Source organism: Podarcis raffonei, chromosome 1 (assembly GCF_027172205.1).
Source record: "Podarcis raffonei isolate rPodRaf1 chromosome 1, rPodRaf1.pri, whole genome shotgun sequence".
Lineage (NCBI taxonomy): Eukaryota > Metazoa > Chordata > Lepidosauria > Squamata > Lacertidae > Podarcis > Podarcis raffonei.
The window spans coordinates 31098011-31118288 of NC_070602.1; the positions used below are offsets into that span (position 1 = coordinate 31098011).

The 20278-nt window shown below is 45.6% G+C and overlaps 1 protein-coding gene across 1 annotated transcript; it reads left to right on the forward strand.

Annotated features, from left to right (window-relative positions):
* Positions 1-384: 384 nt before the first annotated feature.
* On the forward strand, positions 385-18389 carry PGF (placental growth factor). Its single transcript, XM_053379280.1, has 7 exons — positions 385-834; positions 3868-3910; positions 6543-6739; positions 7970-8046; positions 10338-10367; positions 10526-10594; positions 16242-18389. Exons 1-6 carry the CDS (start codon positions 685-687, stop codon positions 10584-10586), a joined length of 558 nt encoding a protein of 185 aa, XP_053235255.1. The 5' UTR covers positions 385-684; the 3' UTR covers positions 10587-10594; positions 16242-18389.
* Positions 18390-20278: the final 1889 nt, after the last annotated feature.

Sequence of the window (20278 nt, forward strand, 5' to 3'; positions counted from 1 at the left end):
ACTCCCCCCCCCCCCCGCAACTCCGCGACCTCCTTCCCCGCCTGTCACTTTTGCACGACGTCGGTGCTGTAAGGCGAAAAGGTCAGGCAAGAGCAGCAGACGTGCCTAGCTGCGCCCAGAGACCCGCCCGTCGCTCGGGCGGCGGATGGGCACCGCTTGTCGCCGCCAGGAGCCCGCGCTCGCTCCTCGAGGTGCCCTCGACGACCCTGCGCGCTGGGAGGTTCGGAAGGCCCTTCCCGTCGGAGGTCACGCAGGGCCTTCCAGCTCCACGCTGGCCCACCCGGCAGCCCGGCCCGCAAAGCCAGCGCCCGGAAGCGCCCTCCCGGGGTCCGCGGGGATGCAGGGAGCGGGGGCGGGCGCCCGAGGGGGCGGGGAGGAGCCGGCCAGCCGCCCGCTTCACGTGGCCCCGGGGCAGCAGGAGGTGCAGCCGAGAGAGCTTTGCTCCGCAGAGCAGCCCGCGGCGGAGCGGATTCGCCCGGGAGCCGGTCCCTCTGCTGTTCGTTCCCTCTCCAGCTCCACTTGGCGCCCGGGAAAAAGAGCGCCTGCTTTTCCCGCAGAAGTGCTTCCCCCGCTGGCGCCCGCCAGGCTCCTCTGGGAAGGAACCACACGCGCCCAGCCAGCCAGCCAGGGATCCTGCAGGCGCGACGCAGCGGCTCGCCGCCCCACCGCCGGCTATGCTGACCAATGTGCAGTAGGAATCGAGGCGGCATCGCTTCCCGCTCCGAATCGGCACTTGAGACCGGCGCGCGAGAGAAGCGGAGGGAGCGGGCGCCCGCGATGCAGCTCTTCGGGGGCTTCCTGGTGGCTCTCGCCCTGCGGGTGGTGGGCGCGCAGGTGAGCTCCGCAGAAGCCCCTCTGTCCTGGCCCCTGGCAGGTGAGGCTGGGGTGGGGCCGCCCCTTCCCAGAGGAGCTGGCAGAGGGGTGTCAGAGTGGGTTTGGGGCTGCAGCCGATTACTGTTCGTGCCGTCCCGTGACTTAAAATGCGAGGAACCGGGCTGCAACCCTGGAATTAGCACGCCCTCTGTTCCGGAAGCCTTGTCCCGATCCCAGGTACGTGGAAAACGACTGTGGTTGTTCAGTGGCCGAACTCGGCGCGCCCCACGAGGTGCAGAGCTTGAGCGTCGGGGGAAAAAAGACGTGAACCCAGGCACAAGTTTACACTCTTGAAATTTACACTTCACGGTGTTTAGGGCTTTATTTTAAAACTGGAAGTACTCTACGGGGGAAAGATCTCTTATGATCTGGAAGTTTTTTAAATCTCCAAATCTCAGGTGTGTTATAATTATTTAGTGGTGTGGGGAAAGAAGGCACTCTGTACATGCTCATAGGCACTGCTACCGTCTCGTGGGGTCCCAGGAAGCACCTTGGCACTGAGGTGGGGGGTGGGTTTACAAGGCTCAGAGGAATCCTTGATCTGGTGGGGCAGAAAGCATAAGCCCAGATTCAGGAATGATTGATTGACCTGGTAAATTGCCTAAGTGTGTGGCTTCAATTAGGCGAAAATGCTACCGGTATGTGTTGTTTTTTAGTTTTGGTTTAAAAAAACACATTTTAATTATCCTGTTCTTACAGCCAAGATACTCTTTCTCATCCTTTCCTACCCTTTCTTTTATGTGAAACTGAAGGTGCTTTCAGTCAGCCTGTATATTGAGCATTTGTCTTGATTTGTTTGCAGGGAGACTAGATTACGTTGGCTATTTAATGAACATTACTTCTGATTTGTTTGTGGGGAGGTTAGATTATTGCGCACTTTCTAGTTCATTTCCTCAATCATTTGGGGAAGTGGATTTCTTGTGCATGGCTCCCAATCAACTATTAATTGCGCTACCCAAATTTGCTGGCATGTGTTTGAATCCCACCTGAAAACAGCAACAATCCCCCAGAGTCCTGTCAGTGAGTGGGTGAGTCTAGAACCAGATTAGCACAGAGCATTAAAGTGTGCATGTCTTGTGAAGCATTGTCAAAGCCATTTCTGAGGATCTGCATGTCCTTGCAAGGATACTGCATCCACCACGGTATATTGCTTATCTCTCCTGTGTCAAGTTGCTACACCCAGATAGACATTTCAGAAGACTGGCACCAAGCCGTGCAGATATGCTCATGGAAGTCAAGGGCACCCAGGCTGAAAGCACCTTAAGGGCTTTCTGAAGTTCTTAACGGGAATGGAATGCAGGTTGAGTAGGCTTCCTACCTGCCTCCTGGACCACTGGATTGCCCCAGTGCCAAGCAGTCCCTATATTCTGGCACAAAGAAGCAGAAAAGCCCCTTGATTAAGATGGATTTCCGTCAAGAGCAGAAGACCTGGAAAGAATCTGCCCACTTCCCCCAGCATGCTGACCTTGAGCATGCCCAGGTGGGCACTAGACTCTGAGAGGAGAAAACGTCAATAATTTCTGACCCAAGACTCTTCTTTAATGCAAACCGTTGGACTAGATGAGCCTTGGGGTCCCTTCCAAGTCTACGATTCTACGATTCCATTTATCTGGCCACCTCAAATATTTACTTGCCTCATCCTTTCGAGCAAAAACGTTAAATTTTCTGGAGAGGGAAGTTGTGCACTGCTAGACTGATATCTACTGGCTTGAAATAGAATTGCGGTTTCTGGGTGATATCCAGTGGTAGCCAAACTCAGAGTAGACCCACTGAACAAGGAGAGCACTTCTGTAACTCAGTAACCCAAGGGGCTTGCAAGAGACATGACATCATCAGTAGATTAATCATAGCAGATTGGAAAAGGACTTCATTTTGAAATGAGAGGAGCCGACTAATGCTTGGCTTGATGTCACATTCTCTCACTTGCAGCTTCTCTCTCTAATCTCATATACGTGCAAGTTGATTGGTGTAGCAAAAGCACTTTGCGCATGCTTAGAGGCATACTGTTATTGGGTTGGATCCAGGCAAAGGTAGTTGAACAAGTTATTCATGAAATAATTCAAGACACATCCATTTCACTGGCCAACCTAGCAGAAATAGTTCTTTACTAAAATTTCTACACCACCTCCGTAAAGAAATTCTCAGGATAAAAAGAAAATATAAAGAATGATAAAAATACAGGCAAATCAAATCAGCTTAAAAAAATACAAGGATGAAAAAACAGCAATATATTTATTCCCTTCTTGATTATTTTACAACTTCCATGTCTGGGTCTGATTTTACAATACATTGGTGAGGGAGGCAAAGTAAAGACTGTGCAGCTGATTTTAACACTGAAGCGATAATATATTTGTATTGTGAACCATCTTCATAGCCATTATAGGAAGAAAGATGTTATTTAAATTTGCTGAATAAATGTTTTGGGCTCTGGTATACCCTGGATTCAAGCATATGGAACTGATTCCAGCTGATAAGTGATTGGGAGCTTCTGAGTTGAACCGGTCACAGAGGCGGGGGCTTCTTCTTCCCATCACTCTGTTGACCCTGCTGTGTCAAACTCTGGATTGTAAATTCCTCAGGGCAGGGACCTGACTTCCTGTACTTTGTAATACCCAGTGCTGTAGAAATCATAATAAATATAACAGGTGACACATACATTAACCAAGGCTGCCATGCACAGCTCGCTTATCAATATGTACAGGATTGCACAGTTACAAAAGGAGGAAGGAAGGAATTTTCTGTACTCTTGAGCCCTGGACTGCAGAATGGGGACAATGCGCCTTTTGACCAAAAACCTCCCTTGCAACATCTTAATCAATGGATCTTATTTTAGAAAATAAAATGCGACCTTTAAACAGGTTTGAGCACATGAGAATCATCCCACTGTCTTCTGTGCTTTACAGAAATGATCCACGCTGAATTGCTAGAGATTTCATTGCAGGGTGTTGGGAATGCCTGGGAAAAATTACTTTCCCCTCCCCTTTCTCTCCCTAGAGGCAAGATGTGCTTCTTCAGAACAGCACCACTGAAGCAGCAGGTGAGTGTGAAGCTTGTCCCTCTTTTATGATGTCAAAAGGGCCTCCAAGAAGACACATGTGAATGGAAGAGACTTGAAGGCTCTATTATGTCATTGTCTTTGTTTTGGCACACCAGGCAGTTGTTCATTGGTTCAGAGATGAAACGTATTTTCTGCATGCTATCAGTGAGACTTCTAATAGCCAAATTAGCCATGATATTAAATGTGTCTTTGTATTTAATGTGTAGATTTTTTTTTTAAATAAAAAATGCAAATAGAAGCTGCTGGGGGATGGGGGAGAGCTGATAATTATTGGGATCACAGCAGGTGGGCTGGGTGGGAGATTAACCCTTTCCTCTGCTTAGGAAACTCCACCCTCTGAAGCTGGCATTTGCACTGGAAGGAAATCCTCTGTTGGGCTCAGTGCAGGATTTCCGCCCGATGCAACGACAACTTTCAGAGGAGAAAGAGAGATTTTCCTCAGGACTGCAGTAGGAGATGAAAGGGTTAAGTCTCCTCCATCATGATAATTATAGCATTTTTTTATGCCTATGCATTAAAAGCAAAGACACATTTAATGGCACATCTAATTTGGCCTTTAGCCTATAATGAAGCCTAAGCATATGCAAATTGAATAATTACACATTCTTTCCCTGATCCCCCCCCCCCGTCTTCCCTTCCTCTGTCTTTTCACTTGTGTCAAATTTTAGATTGTGAGCCCCTTGGGGCAGGGACCTTGACCTTTTGTGCTCCTCGTGCATACCGATGAGGCTATATAAGTAAATACAGTAGTATTAGTAGCATCAGCAGCGGTGGTGGTGGTAATCTAACACTCTCCCCACCTCTCTGAGCACAGAGAAATTCCAAAGGTGCAGTGCTTGCCTAGGTTTGGTTTTCATTGGAAGGTAGACACTGGAGGCTTATGGTGCTTTGCAACATAGGAGTTTATTTTCGGATATACAGGTTGAGCCTAGGTGGAGGCACACAGCACGAAAACATCCACTCTCACTGCTCCGTCCCCAGTCAGATCTGAGCAGCTTGTAGAGCCGAGATTTCAGCTGTCTCCCTCTTTGTCTGTGTCTCACTCAAATATTGCAGTCAGACAGAGGCAACTAGCTCCCCCCGCCCTTTGTCTGGACAGGGATGGTGGCGGCGGCAAGTATTATTCAACCATCTCCTCGCCTTCCTGAGCCATTTACTTACAGTTTTCCTAACAGAAGATGTGCCTTGCAACTTTGCCACACGCCATTAAAGAACATGTGGAGACTTTTTGGGTTGCATTTACCCTCTCCCAATCTTACAACAGTTTCACACAGTTTTCAACATCTGTGATACATTGTGAAGGAGATGGGTAAGATTGCGGTTCTGGATTTATGTCCTTTCCCCATGTGACCATATTATAGTTGAAATTAAAGGCCTGTGATGTTCTGACTTCCTTCTGATCTAAAGCCAAGCATTTCCAGTCTCGCTTATTGAAAGAAAGGATGGGAGGCTGGAAGCTTCCGCCAAGCTCATGAAATGGTGTTATAATCAGCACTTACTTAAGTCGGAGACTCTGCTGGATAAATCAGACTTCCCTGTAACTTCCAAACACACCATTTTCCTGGCAAGGAGATGTCAAAGTTCTGGCTGAGAAACTGAGATGCTTTCTGCAAAACCGCTGAATCTAGAAGTTTCTGCCAGTGGGATTAATAACACTCCTAGGAAAGATGCTTTTCGAAAGGCTTGCCTTTAAGTTACAGATGGTTTGGACAACATGTCCTTGCCCTGCAGTCTGCCTTACTCTGGAAATGGTGTTGTTAGGAGACCCCTGTTCCCCTCACACAGCTACAATTCCCAGAGTAGTTTAACTGGCAAACCCTCTTCCCAGGGGCCTCTGGGAATTGTCGGCCTTGTGAGGGGAATGGGGTTCTCCTTCTCCTAACAACCTTCCACACTCTTAACAAGCCACAGTTCCCAGGATTCTTTGGGGGAAGCCCTAGCTATTTAAAGCAGCACAATACTGTTTTTAATGGTTAGTACAGGTGGGACACGAGTGGCGCTGTGGGTTAAACCACAGAGCCTAGGACTTGCTGATCAGGTCGGCGGTTCGAATCCCCGTGACGGGGTGAGCTCCTGTTCCTCGGTCCCTGCTCCTGCCAACCTAGCAGTTCGAAAGCACGTCAGAGTGCAAGTAGATAAATAGGTACTGCTCTGGCGGGAAGGTAAACGGCGTTTCCGTGTGCTGCTCTGGTTCGCCAGAAGTGGCTTAGTCATGCTGGCCACATGACCCGGAAGCTGTACGCCGGCTCCCTCGGCCAATAAAGCGAGATGAGCGCCGCAACCCCAGAGTTGGCCACGACTGGACCTAATGGTCAGGGGTCCCTTTACCTTTACCTTACAGGTGGGGCCTTGTAGCCTTCACCAACCTGGTGCCCTCCAGATGTTGTGGACTATGTTGCCTATCAGCCCCAGATAGCACAGCCAATGGCGACTGGGGCTGATGGGAGTTGTAGTCCAAAACAACTGGGGAGAACCAGGTTGACAAAGGCAGATGAATCTGATACAAGGCACCTTCCTACATCCTTGCTGCCCATCAGTTACCTGAAGCATCCGTGTCTCCCGTTGTCCATGCTCTGAACCTGTTGCCCCAAATCTTTTGTATCTTCTTCAGTTGTCTCCTTTCATGACGTTTGGAACCGCAGCTCCTGCCAGCCCTTGGAGAAGCTCGTTGATGTGGTATCCGAGTACCCCAGTGAAGTAGAGCATGTGTTCAGCCCTTCCTGCGTCTTCTTGCAGCGCTGCAGCGGGTGCTGCGGAGACGAGAGGCTCCAGTGTGTCCCGACGGAGGTAGCCAACGTCACCATGCAGGTAAAGAGGTTGGGCTTTGTGGTACTTTGTTCCCAGCTGTTTCTCCATGCAATTGTTAGGAATATAGAAAGCGGCCTTATACCAAGTTAGGCCATTGGCCCATCTACCTCATTATTGTCTACACCAGGGGTTGTCAGCCTGGTCCCTACCGCCCACTAGTGGACGTTTCAGGATTCTAGGTGGGCGGTTGGGGGTTCTACGGCACAAGCTGAATCCTCCTTCCTTCAAGCACTGGTGGCAGTAATGCAAGAAAGATGCATTAGTGGGTGGTAGGTATAAAAAGGTTGACTACCCTGGTCTATAACAATGTTTCCCAAACTTGGTTCTTCAGCTGTTTTTGGACTCCATCTCCCATCATCCCTAGCTAGCGATGGTGGGAATTGTAGCCCCAAAACAGCTACAGACCCAAGTTTGGGAAACACTGGCCTACTTTGACTGGCAGCAGCTCCCCAGGATTTCAGACAGGGCGCTGTCCCATTTCTACCTGGACATGCTGGGGATTGAACCTGGGACCTTCTGCGTTAAAAGCTGGTGCTTTTACCGCTGAGCTACAGCCCTTCCCCGTAGTGGTCAGCACTTCTTTGCTTTACATCTTCTGTGAAAGCTGGGAAACTGAAGCTCAATGGATTCCTGTGATTCCTAGCAACTGGTATTCGGAGACACGATGCCTCTGACAGTGAAGGTAGAACATAGCCATCATAGTTGGTAGTCATCAATAGCCCCTCTCCTCCATGGATTTGTCCAATCCTCTTTTAAAGCCATCCAAGATGGCGGCCCATCACTGCTTCCTGTGGCAGTGAGTTCCATAGTTTAACTATATGCTGTGTGAAGAAGTACTTTCTTTGGTCTGCCCTGAATCTTCCAACATTTCTCTTTGTTGGGTGTCCACATCTTCCAGTAGACATCCATTCAGAAGACATCTGATGACATTCAGAAGACATCTGAAGGCAACCCTGTTCAAGGAAGTTTTTAATATGTGACATTTTAGTGTATCTTTCATCTTTGTTGGAAGCCGCCCAGAGTGGCTGGGGAAACCCAGCCAGATGGGCGGGGTACAAATAATAAATTATTATTATTATTATTATTATTATTATTATTATTATTATTATTTCTCTATGCACTTTCTCCATGCTGGGCATAATTATATAAATTTCTATCATGCTGCCTCTTACTTGCCCATTCTCTTAAGTCCCAAATGCTCTGAGAGTTACATAGGTTTCACCCTTACAGCTCCTGAAGGTGAATTCAGAAGAACGAGCGCCCTATGTGGAGCTGTCCTTTGTGGAGCATAGGAAGTGTGTATGCAGGTATGTGTCTTCATGATGGCATTTTTCTGTTTTAAAAAATTACATTTATATACCACCTTTTCTTTTAAGGAGCTCAAAGTGGTGTACATGGTTCTCCTCCTCCCCATTTCACCTTCACAACAGCCCTGTGAGGTAGGTTAGGCTAAGAGATGGTGACTGGCCCAAGGTCACCTCATGAGCTTCTTGGCTGAGCGGGGATTTGAACCCTGGTCTCCCAGGTCCTGGTCCAGCACTCTGGCTGTCCTGGGTATCCAGTGCCTCACAGGAGTCAAGTAATCCCTGGAAGGAGAGGGAATGATGTGGGGTTGGGAGACCCATTAATGAAATCCACAAGCCCCTCTATTTGACTCCCTCTAATTTTAGCCTTCAAAAAACAGTAGCCAAGGGAGCCAGCAGAAATATTTTTTAAAAGGTGAGGGGGCTTGGACTGGTGGTGCCTCAGGCAGCCTGTTAATGTAACCTAAGCCTAACTGGGGCAGGTGTTCTCATTTCTTGTCATGGTGAGCCACAATGGGATGTATTTGGGCCGGTGGGGGCAGTGCGAGGGAACTGTATTATTTACAGTTAAGTCCACTACACCTCCTCCCAGCCCCAAAATGAAGAAGCAGGACAGTCGCTTTCAGCATGTTCCTTGACACCTCAGGCTTGGAGCGTTCCTTCTGCACATTTAGATCAAATTCCAGCTTTCCCCCAGGGGTTAGATTGTTGACACCAAGCCCTCCTCAGCAGGAAACAGTTGTTCTTCCACCATTTGCTGTGCTCCAGGAACTCCACGCACAATTCTCACTCTGATTGACTAGAATTTTTTTGGATTTGTTGGCTACATAAAGGCAAGGCTGCTGGAGTAACTGAATCTCCTCAAGTCTGCCATGCCTTAAGCTGACCAGACTAAAGGCATGGCTGTCCTAGCCAGCACACAAGTGGGGGGGGGGATCCTGACAATCCGTATGTTATCTGTGTTAAAAAGCATAGTAATGAAATGTTGTTCCCAACAATTTACAGTCTGTGTCAGAAAAAGCTGGATCCTGTGGTCAATGCCATTGTATATCATTGCTCATACTTTTTTTCACAAATGTTTGCATTTTGCACAATTTAATTATGGTTTTACTTGTCACTGGGAGGAGCAGGAACAGTCGAGGTCACCCCCAATCATGAAGAATTCAGCAGACATTGGTCATATTCTTTCAACCATATCTTCACAGTCATAAGGACTAGAAACTTAAAAAAAAAATACAGAAAGGAAGCTAAAATTCTTATGAAGCCAAGTTCAACATTCAGTGTCATATTCTACATGCTTTCTAGACACCAGTGAAATTGCAGCAGATACACAGCCCTGGGGGTGCCCTACATGCCTGATGCTTAATGAGCCAGCAACCCAACCAAGTGACAGAATGTGACAGAAGTAGCAGCTGTTCCAACTCAGCTGTCCATTTGTGGCCTTCGGGGCCTTTATAGGATCCTCATTTTACCAAAATGAACAAAGAAACAGCCCCTGTTGCTTGCAGCACGAATACACACAGCATCATACAAACCTTCACTTCCAGCTAGTGTCCTTGCTCTCACAAGCAGAGACAAAACAAAAACTACCTTTCCAAGATAATTATTCCCTAGCTTAATCAGTGTATTGCCCCTGAATACACTGGCCTCTGAAATGCCCAAAATAGGTGGTCTCAGACTGGCAACGTGGGGGGGGGGGGCTGATGTGCAGTGATGCTGAGAACATTCCTAACTCCTCTTAGCCTCGGCTAATCCTGTTGGTGTACAACATGTGCTGTAAGGGAGGGTGCATTTTTGCCTGCAGTGCCTGCTCCCAGAAGGGCTCTCTGTAGAGAGACTGAAAGCCACTTTATTTCTCCTTTATTTCTACCTACCATTCTCCCCCTCAACATCCAATAACATATTTGAAATTCTGTCCCAACAGACCTTTTCAGTGGGTGCGACTGAATAATGTTGCTTATGAGACTGTTAACGGGATCTCACCTGCGTTTGGTGGTCTAAGAAGGGAGACTGGGCCTTGTGTGAGCAAAAGCATGGGGCCTGGTTCAGTGATAGACAGTGGGGTGTGTGAGGTGGGGTTGGGATCCTTGGTCACTATGAACCATGCCAGGTAGCAGAACATGAGTCTAGAAGCTCTGAATGACTCTGTTCCTTATAAAAAGGAAATCATCACATTTAGGGGGCAAGCCCATCTGTGAGTTTTTTTGCTATTCCCATCACATTGGATCTCTTAATATCTATGAACGTTGCAGCCCCATACTCTGAATGTGACAGTCTAACTCTCTTCTCCTTAGGCCTCGGCGAGATGCTGTGAAGTCAGGGAGGTAAGTAGAATTAGCAAGGTTTCTGGACGTTGGTTACTCTCCATAGTGGAGAGGGGTTGGGGCGACCCAGATGGGCGGGGTATAAATAATAAAGTTATTATTATTGGTGTCTTATTTCCCACCATCTCTTCTGTTTCCTTCCTTCTTCCCTCCTGAAGGAGGAGGAGACCCAAGGGACGCAGCAAGAGGAAGAGGGCAAAGCAGAGACCCAAAGATTGACCCTCTAGGTGAGTGTCAATACCAGGGAATGGGGGGAAGAATAATTCTTCAAGTTATGGTTTAGCTGTAGATGTTTTCTCCCAGAAGTGCCTGCTGTTGGCTCCAGCTTACTGGCATGGATAGTGCGAAGTTAGATTATTAGTAAACACAATTAAAACATTAAAATAATAAATAGACACCATCAATAAACTAAAAACATACCAGTATTCTAAATATCTGTACAGATCAATATATATATAGTTTTCACTGCATGTTTGCCAGTGTAATAATCTTCTCCCTGGCTGTGGGTTGTTTTTGGTGATGGAACTCTCAGGTTCTTGGGCCACAGAATCGCAACCTCCATTGTTACTACTGTCATAAATGTTTCTGAGGTGCGTTTGTTTCATTTTATATACCACCTTTTCCTTCAAGGAGCTGCACGTGGTTCTCCAGCTCCCCATTTCACCTTCACAACAACCCTGTGAGGCAGGTTAGGCTGAGAGACAGTGACTGGCCCAAGGTCCCCCAGTGAGCTTCAGTACTCAGTGGGAGTTCGGTCTTCCAGGTCATAGTCCCAACACTCTTAACCCTTAACACCACACTGGCTCTTTTTTTCTTTACGGGCAAACTGATTGACGGAGGTATTTCACTCATTGTTGGAAGCAGACTTTGCATGTGTGAGCATGCTGTTGGAACTAAACAGTAATCTGGGAGAATTCACATGACAAGTTATTAGAACTTGAAGCTGCACATGCACACAGGTTTTGCAGTGTCCACACAATGTTGTCCTCTTCAAAATTGTGTCCTGTATTATTTTCCCATTTCATATGGATTAACAGTTTCTGCAGAAAATCTGATAAATTAAAAAATAAATAAATTGCAGAATGCATAAATCCAGATTAAAAGGGGAGGGGGGAATGGGATGACATTTTTAAGGGTGGACACTGCAAAAACCTTATATGCATGAGCAGCACTGAGTCTGTGGTAAACCGCCATCTTGAAACACCCCATAACCTCAAAGGAAAAGTCCCTGATCTACCTAAACATAAATTGCCCTTAAATCCCATTGAAATCAGTGAAGTTTAATTTGCCCCCTTGATTTCAACAGGACTTAAGTAGCCTCCAACCCACCACATTCAACCAATTTTGCAGCAGTGAGGGGGGTTGAGGATGCATTTCTATGGGCTTTGCAGTGACAGGCCCCTCAAGATTCCCCTGACCCAAAGATTTTCCTCCTTGCCAACCTCACCAATTGGTCAGGGCAGAAGAAAAATTTTAATTTGCGACTAAAACTTTCGCTGACAGATTACATTCAATCATCCATTAAAGGTTGCACCCCTAATTAAAATGCATTTAACTTGCTGTGTTTCTTTTTAAAGCTCACCATAAAAACCTTCCCATTTAAGGACTTGAGATCAAAAATAGCAAATACTAAGGCCTTGAATAGCTGGTTTGCCTTTTGTTATCCAGAAAGTAAACTTTAACCTTTCAGGAGGAAAAAGTGAAACTATTGTTTATTTGAGCAGATTGGAGCCCTTATCTCCAGGGAAAGGGAGGATTTGAGGAGATAAGTGGGGCAAGTTTTCCATTGTGCCTTGTAGATGAGAGCACATACAGTGTTTCTGTGGATTGTAGCTGAGGGTGCAACTTTGCCTTTTCCAGCTTTGAAACTCCTATTTCTAAAAATCTGTATCCTTTTAGACTCCTCCCATCTTTCTTGCCTAAAAAGAAAAATAAATGCTTTACAGAAAACTAATGCTTAATAAAAACAGCACTTAACCGTTAAATGCCTTAGGGTTCCTCTAAGCCATTCTCAAGAGTACACCCATTGAAATCAGTGGACTAAAATCAGTCACATCCGTTGGTTTCAGTAGGTTTACTCTTAATTTGACTTAGCTGGATACAGCCCTTAGTCTGGATGGAGAAACTAAGGTATATTTGGTGGCAATATTTTTGTTTGCTTAAGTGCAGGCTTAAGGCATAAGGGCCAGGAACCTAAGATCAACTTTAGATGTGCTCTGGGCAGTGGGGTGGGGAAGAGGGAAATTAGACACTGAGAACTGAAACCAGACAGAGAAATAAATAACCTTGTGCTGTGGAAAGGGAAGTGAGATAATTCCTTATATTACTGGGGAAGGATTTGCAGTGAGAACATTTATGCATAAGTAAGGGACACGGGTGGCGCTGTGGGTTAAACCACAGAGCCTAGGACTTGCTGATTAGAAGGTCGGCGGTTCGAATCCCTGCGATGAGGTGAGCTCCCGTTGCTCGGTCCCTGCTCCTGCCAACCTAGCAGTTTGAAAGCACATCAAAGTGCAAGTAGATAAATAGGTACCGCTCCGGCAGGAAGATAAACGGTGTTTCCGTGCGTTGCTCTGGTTCGCCAGAAGCGGCTTAGTCATGTTGGCCACATTTTCCGGAAGCTGTACGCCGGCTCCCTCGGCCAATAAAGTGAGATGAGCGCCGCAACCCCAGAGTCGGCCACGACTGGACCTAATGGTCAGGTGTCCCTTTACCTTTACTCATAAGTAAGGATCACTGAATTCAGAAGTAAGCCCTGGTGACTAGTACAATGCCTAGGCATGCTCTGCTCAGAAGTAAGAATCACTGAGGCCAAGGGTAAGCCATAATGAGTTCAGGTGAAGCCTCTGGAAGCTCCCCCTGCTATAACAGGCACGTCAAAGAAACCCTCAGGAGTTGAATATGAAAGTGGGGTGTGCATGTGTACACAAACGGACCTGAGGGGGGGGAGGTGCCGAACCAAGTCTTTGGGGTGAAAGAAAGCCTAGTTTCTCCCCTGGCTCTAGGACTTAAGCATGTACAATGAGATTATTTAATTTAAAAAATAGCACATGTCTATGCCTCACCTTCCTTCCCAACTGGATTGTGGTAAGAATTCACTTCTGCACCACCTTATTTGTTACCCAGGTGAAGGTCGCATCTACACTATGCTTTAAAGCACATATAAAGGTCATGGCTCCCCCCTATATATATAAACTGTAGTTTTTAAGGGTTCTAGGAATTGTAGCTCTGTGGGGTATAACCTACAGCTCCCAGGATTTGGGGTGGTGGGAGAGCCAGGACTGTTAAAGCGGTATTAATGTGCTTTAACTGTTTAGTGTGGATGCAACCTAGGCTTCTGCCATGTGAGTTTACTTAGCTTTGTTTTTTATCTGCTGCTATTTTCTTTATTGTCCTAAACTGTTTTTATTGCAATTTCTACATCGCCTTGAGGCGTGTGAGGAAGGAGATTAATTCATTAATAATTGCTATTAATTAAAATTCCGTTTTATCTGCGTCGTTCTAAACTGTTTTTAAAATAAAGCATGGGAGTCTGTGTCAGAAGTTTAAAAATCTCATTGCACATGACCCTTATGCCTTAATCCTGCACATTTTTTCAAAAATAAAATCTCTTTTCTCTGACATGCGTGCTCTCACACACAGAGATTTTCCAAAGATCTCCATTTCCAGAGAAGGTTGTCATGTGGCATGTGGGGCTGTTACTCAAGAAACACAAGCTGAACGCCCCGGAGCAGACAAGACCAGGACAACTAAAACAGTTGGCATTCTCTTTGTGGCAACTAGTCAGATTTTTAAGAGGTTCCTCAGGAGACATGCTTAATCCCACGTAATGTGTGGCCTGTTCTGGGAACTTGGAAGCTGGATTCTAGTGAGAAATGTGATTATTACATGAAAGAACTTGGGTGTGGGCTTAGCCACCCGGGAGGCTGTTGGTGTTGCCAAGCCCAATGTGATCATCGTCTTCAGTGGGGATATTATAACCATCAAAACAGAGAGCGGTTTAAAGAACACACAGTTTTCCTTCTAAGAGTTTGATAAGACCACAGCAGATGGCAGAGAATATTGTGACATATTAGACAATGACTTACATAGGCCTCATCAAAGTGGCTTTCAACCTATGTGCAGATCCCTTTGGGGCGCAGACATCACAGGCCAGAATGCACCCTCAGGCCATACCTGTACATTTAAAGCACTTTAAACAGCCCTGGGTTTCCCCAAAGAATCCTGGGAGTTGTAGTTAAGGGTGCTAAGAGCTGTTAGGGGGCCCCTTTCCCCCTCACAGACCTACAATTCTCAGAGTTGCCTGGGAAGAGGGATTGATTGTTAATCCTTGAACTTCTGGAAGGAAAAGCAAGATATAGATATACAACAAGGAACAAATATGTCAGCATCACAAGTCTCAGCAAAACACATTTTGCCAACCTCGATAAAATATTATTATGTCAAAATACAGTAAATAGGAATATTATCTTGCAGCAGTTACAAGGTGTTTGATTATTTCATGGTTGTATTTGCAGATTCATTTTTCATTTCTTATTTCTGTTTTATAGTTGCTGTTTATTACTAAATAGCAGCCTAGTGATGACAACAGATCAGTAGGGGCTGCATGGGGGACATGGCAATTCAGAGGAGTTACTTGCAAGCCAAACACACCAAGCCCAGTCAGTTGTGTTTTACTTTGTAAAGGCAGCACATGCCTGGGGAGTAAATGAAATAATGTGCCTGCAAGGAAGGTACTTAAGTAAACATACCCCAGTGTTCTGCACCATTCATGAGCTCTTGTGCTCATGTTATCCCTGGTTTCCCACAGGCATCTGGTTGCCCACTGTGAGAACAATATGCTGGTCTGGTTGGGTTATTGGCCTAATCCAGCAGGTCATTCTTATGTATTCAGCTTCTCCTGCTTTATCTGCTGCTCTGGGAGGGGTCCCTCCTGAGTCCCAGATGGGAGTGGTCAACCGTTCTTCCTCTGATTGCTTAGCAATAGTGATAAATTGATCAAGCACCTTTAGCAACAGTAGCACCTGCCAAGTGCCAAAGCATTAGAGCTGCCTCCAAGTTTTGTGCTCTAACTTTCTTCAGAAATGTCTGATTGACTTATTTTTTAGAAGCTAAGAGTCTGGGAGCACTGCTTGAATGGGACCTGATACATCTGTGCCCCCTTATTGGCAGCCCTGTACAGTGCAGTTAATATGACCCTGAAGCAGAGGATGAAGCAGCGGATTGGAGCCCCACAAAGTGACTGCTTTTCTCAAAACACTGAGCTGTTGACAGACTAACTCCAAAGCAGCCTTGCAGCCAATCTGAAGTCTTGTGTTTATTCAGCAGAGTGGTCACCTTGAGAGAGAAGCTATTTAAAACAAAGCAACTCAAAACTGAGCAATTCCTCTATTTGGTGGTCCATGGTTAGCCTTAAGCCTTTTTCACAGCACTGTAAACTAAGCAGCTATTGTTAGACATGATAAGTTTTACTATGCAATGCTTTTTAGGTGTGGCAGCAGTAGTGGATTTGTAATGTTTATGAATTGTCAGAGAGACAGTTGAACTAAGGCCACAGTTGGATGCATACTTACTTGAATAACATGGCTCTTTCTTCTGCATAAACATAGATGGGCTGGGCTGCAATGCATTCAGTGAAAAGTGTGTCACATCCTAGAAAAAAAGCCAAGCTGAGTATCCAAAAGTCCTTTGTCATACAAGTATAAATGTTCTTTTTATGGGATATTTGGATTTTAAGGCTGTTAAATACATTTGACAGCATGGCCTTGTTAGGTTCCTAATTTGCTGAAAATTACTGCATCCACTTTCCATGCCTGTTAACACAAGACCCAGCCACCTTCTTGGTGTTCATCCTGTCCCTTTCTCTCTTTCCAGGTGGGATTTCTGATGAAGGTGGCTGCTTTGTTAGCAGATGGCAGCGCCACAGTGCCTGTATTTATTACTCTGTCCTCTTCAACACTCCCCTACACACAAGCCCATCGCATTTTTGACTGATGAATTCTGGAGGGGCCTGCAGCAGTTCAACCACTTTCAAACCATCCTGAGCAAACCAGGAAGAACCAAGAAAACATCACAGCGGGAGCAGATCAAGCCAACGTGAACAGGAGATGCTAACTGCATAATAGGAGGTTGACTGGGGGCCAGGTGAAGAGAAGAAGCCACACGTTTGTCTAGGTTCTTTCCCTGCCTTCGTATATAGCTAATATTTCACACTGACATCCACAGAATTGGAATCAGAATGGAAGTACAAGAAAAGAGCAGTTGGCCTAACTGGCAGGTACAGTATTATGCAGCATGAACTTAGAACAAACTGGCCACAAACAGAAGCAGGTGCTTCCTGCTGAATTGTCTGGATGCTACAGTCTGGCTGAGCAGGGAGGTGGCAAAACAAAACAAGTGGTTTGAGCAGTGTCATCAGCCCTTGGCTAAGTCTTTTTGCTTTCCACCAATTCCGTTGCATTGAAAACACTCTCTTTATCTTGCCAAGGACTCGTGTCTCAGAAGAAACTATGCTTCGTCAGCCCGATACATCTAAAATACCTTCTTCCTGGATGAACTAAAGCTGGAAGAGTACTTTGTCAGGTAGCATCTTGGAAGCTGTGGAAAGAGTAATTGTGTTCTGAGGCAGCAGATCCTATTCTGAAGAAGCCTCCAGCACGTTACTCACAAAGGCGAGGAGCCAAGGGAATCATGAGATTGGAGAGACAGCCTATGCAGAGCTCAAGTTGCTGTGGGTTTAGTGCGCAAATATCATATTTTACTGCATAAGTAATTGGTTTATCGAAAAACTAGTGCTGGAAAATACACAATAGAGAGAGTATCCCCCAAATCTAAAGGTTCATGTATCTGTAAAGCGCACATAGTCACTTTTCCCAACAAAATTGTAGCAGAATCCTGTCCTTGGCAAATCTGTCTTGTGCTGCTGTATATCATTTGCATCCATATCGTAACATAATTAACTATGCAGGGTTTTGTTGATATAGCTGGTTTTGTGGTGGTTGGAAAAGACAGCGACAAGGTATGGGGCTGGATGGTGCCACTCCAGCTCTTATCTTTCTTCCCACCCTCTCTCCGCTAAATTGTGTCGCATCTAACAGCTGGCTATGTCATCTCAATGCCAATGGCACCTTTGGGAATGGGGGCTGTTGCCGGTTTATTAGCACTATTGTATCTCATTGCACAGTCAGTTTGCAGTCAGTCCTATTGGAAAGGGTTGCAAAATGTAAGTAACTGTAGCTTGGCTGCATAACAATAGCCAAACTCTGAATGAATAATTGTGAAGCAATAGGCATTCTAAATTAGCTCTCACTGTTTGAAGAAATATCGGTGTCATTGTGTCGTTTTAGGGTGCATAATGTTGCCCATCTATAAATCAGTTACATGCTACAGTGCGGCCGAGTATGTTACAGATCAGTATTAGATTGTAAAAGTGATGGCTGAGCAATGAGGTGGTGCATGACAAATTAGTTTGAAGAACCACATAAGAGAGTGCCTTATTTATCCTTTTGCAGAAGAAGTAGAATATGAATTGACCACTTGTCATTTCAAATATGGATGACGATGCATTTCGACATGCAGCACATCTGTTCTCCAGAATGCCATGGGACGTGACATATAGATGTTCAAAGTGATCTAGACAAAACTGCGAAATACCAGTAGCTGTTAATCAGGATAGGACATGCACCCTCATGCAGCGATTGTGCAAGAATCTACAATTGCTAGAGGTTCATAGGGAAAACAAGAAATGAAATATTCCCCAACGTTCTCAGCATTTGGGAAATCTCAATATCCAATATAGGCTTCTTCTGGATACAGGACTAGAAGGACCATTTATATGACACAATGGATTTGCTGTTTCTTGTATATGACAACCTGATTGCAATATGGTCTTGATCTTTATCCTGTGGTAGAGTCTATTTTTTATGGGGTGTGGTGGGACTTAAGATTCCTGCTTTCTGTTCAGTGCAATGAAGCAACATTCCAAATGAATTCTAAATATAATACTACTATGGTTAAAACACAGCTCCAGATTCTGAAAATATTTTTGTCAGCTCATTCCATTATCTCTTCTGGGGGGAAAAACACTCTCCCCAGAAACACTGTCTGCCTTCTGAGGATGTGTGAGGCATTAACTGCCATTGCAATTCATCATTATTGCCGAATCCCTTACCATTGGGTGGGAAAGCGTGAGCCAACATGCTGGGCTGTCAAATGAGAGTTTGGAAGAATGAAGTGCTTTGCTCTGTCACATTTATTTTGGGGCAAGTAATTGTTTCTCATCTGCAAAATGGATATAATTGACTACTAGGCTTTCTATACAACAGAGAAGACGTGAAAATTACAACAGAACTGTTGGAATGCTGGCCTATTGTGGCAAGAGGAACCAGATAATTATATTGATGTGGTAGCTGAAAGACTCTGTTTAAACACAGTTCTTGTCTGCTTTCCTTTAGTATCTTTTTCTTTCGAGACTTCAGACTGGTTATCACAAGAAGTATTTAACTGGAATGCAGTACACCCAAACATATTTTTGCAAGTGCTCACTAGATGGCTCCAAGCTTGAAAGCAGCCCCTTCATCTATGCTGGGCTTTATAGAGGATATAATGATTAGGATTATGGCAACCAAGGATCTATGACAATGTCCTCTTCTTTTATCCAGTTGGCATCTTTTCCCCATCTGGATGAGTACTCCGTGTGTTGTTCTCGTTTTAAACCATTTTCTCAGAGATAATGAAGTTTCCTCTGCTTAACAATTGCAGCTCTGGATAATATTTCAGTGCCCCACATTAGTGCAGCCAGATAATACCAGCAAGGTCACTTCCATGAGCTTGTCTAAACCCCTTTGAAAGCCATCCAGTTTGGTGGTTTTCGCTACATCTTGCAGTGAATTCCACATTTTAACCATGTGTTGTATGATGTACTTTTGTCTGCCCTGAATCTTACATTTTTCAGCTTTCTTGGGCTCTAGTACTTTGAAAGCAGGAGAAACACACCTGTCTGTCCACTTTCTCCACATCACACACATACCCCACCCCAAAAATCCTAATAAAAACGTGGGGAGAGGCTCCTGTGCTGGTGGGTTTCCTACACACATTTGGCTGGCCATTATGAGAACAGAATGCTGGAATGTATTGACCAGGGGTAGGCAACCTAAGGCCAGATCTGGCCCAATAGTCCTCTCAATCCGACCCACGGATGGACAGGGAATCAGTGTGTTTTTACATGAGTAGAATGTGTCCTTTTATTTAAAATGCCTCTCTGGGTTATTTGTGGGCATAGGAATTCATTCTTCTTCTCCCCCCCAAAAAAAATATAGTCAGTAAACCACATGGTCTGAGGGATGGTGCACTGGCCCACCGCTGAAAAAGGTTGTTGACCCCTGGTATTGACCATTGCCCAGGACCCAGCAGGCACCATCTTGCGCTCTTCATGGTACAGACAAAAGCATGGGTCATGTGAAATAATGTTGAAAGAATAAACGTTTTTCACTAGGTGCATTGCCTTTCCAGTAGCTCAGTTCCACACGGAGAGGTTTAGCAGAAACATGGTGTTATGTACTGAAGTTCTCACCCTGGGCCAGCAGGGGGATACTGTAGGTAGTTTTCACTCAGGTCCACGTCAGTTATTTTAGGCAGGGAAACCCTGGGTTGTTGTTGCTACAATGTTGATAGCTGGCTGCCTATAAAAGCAGGCCGGCTGAGCTGTTTGCTGTTCAGTTTCTGTTCCAGCTTACAAAATAAAGAGCTGCTTTGGAGAAATCGCTGTGTCGTCTGCCATGTCTACCCACTATTTAACACATGGCTTCGACCACCACCCCACAAATACACTAGTCCTTTCCCAGCAGTCATTTGGATAGCATGGCAAGCTTACGAGAATCGAGGTAGTTACCACGGACTAAAACCATAACACC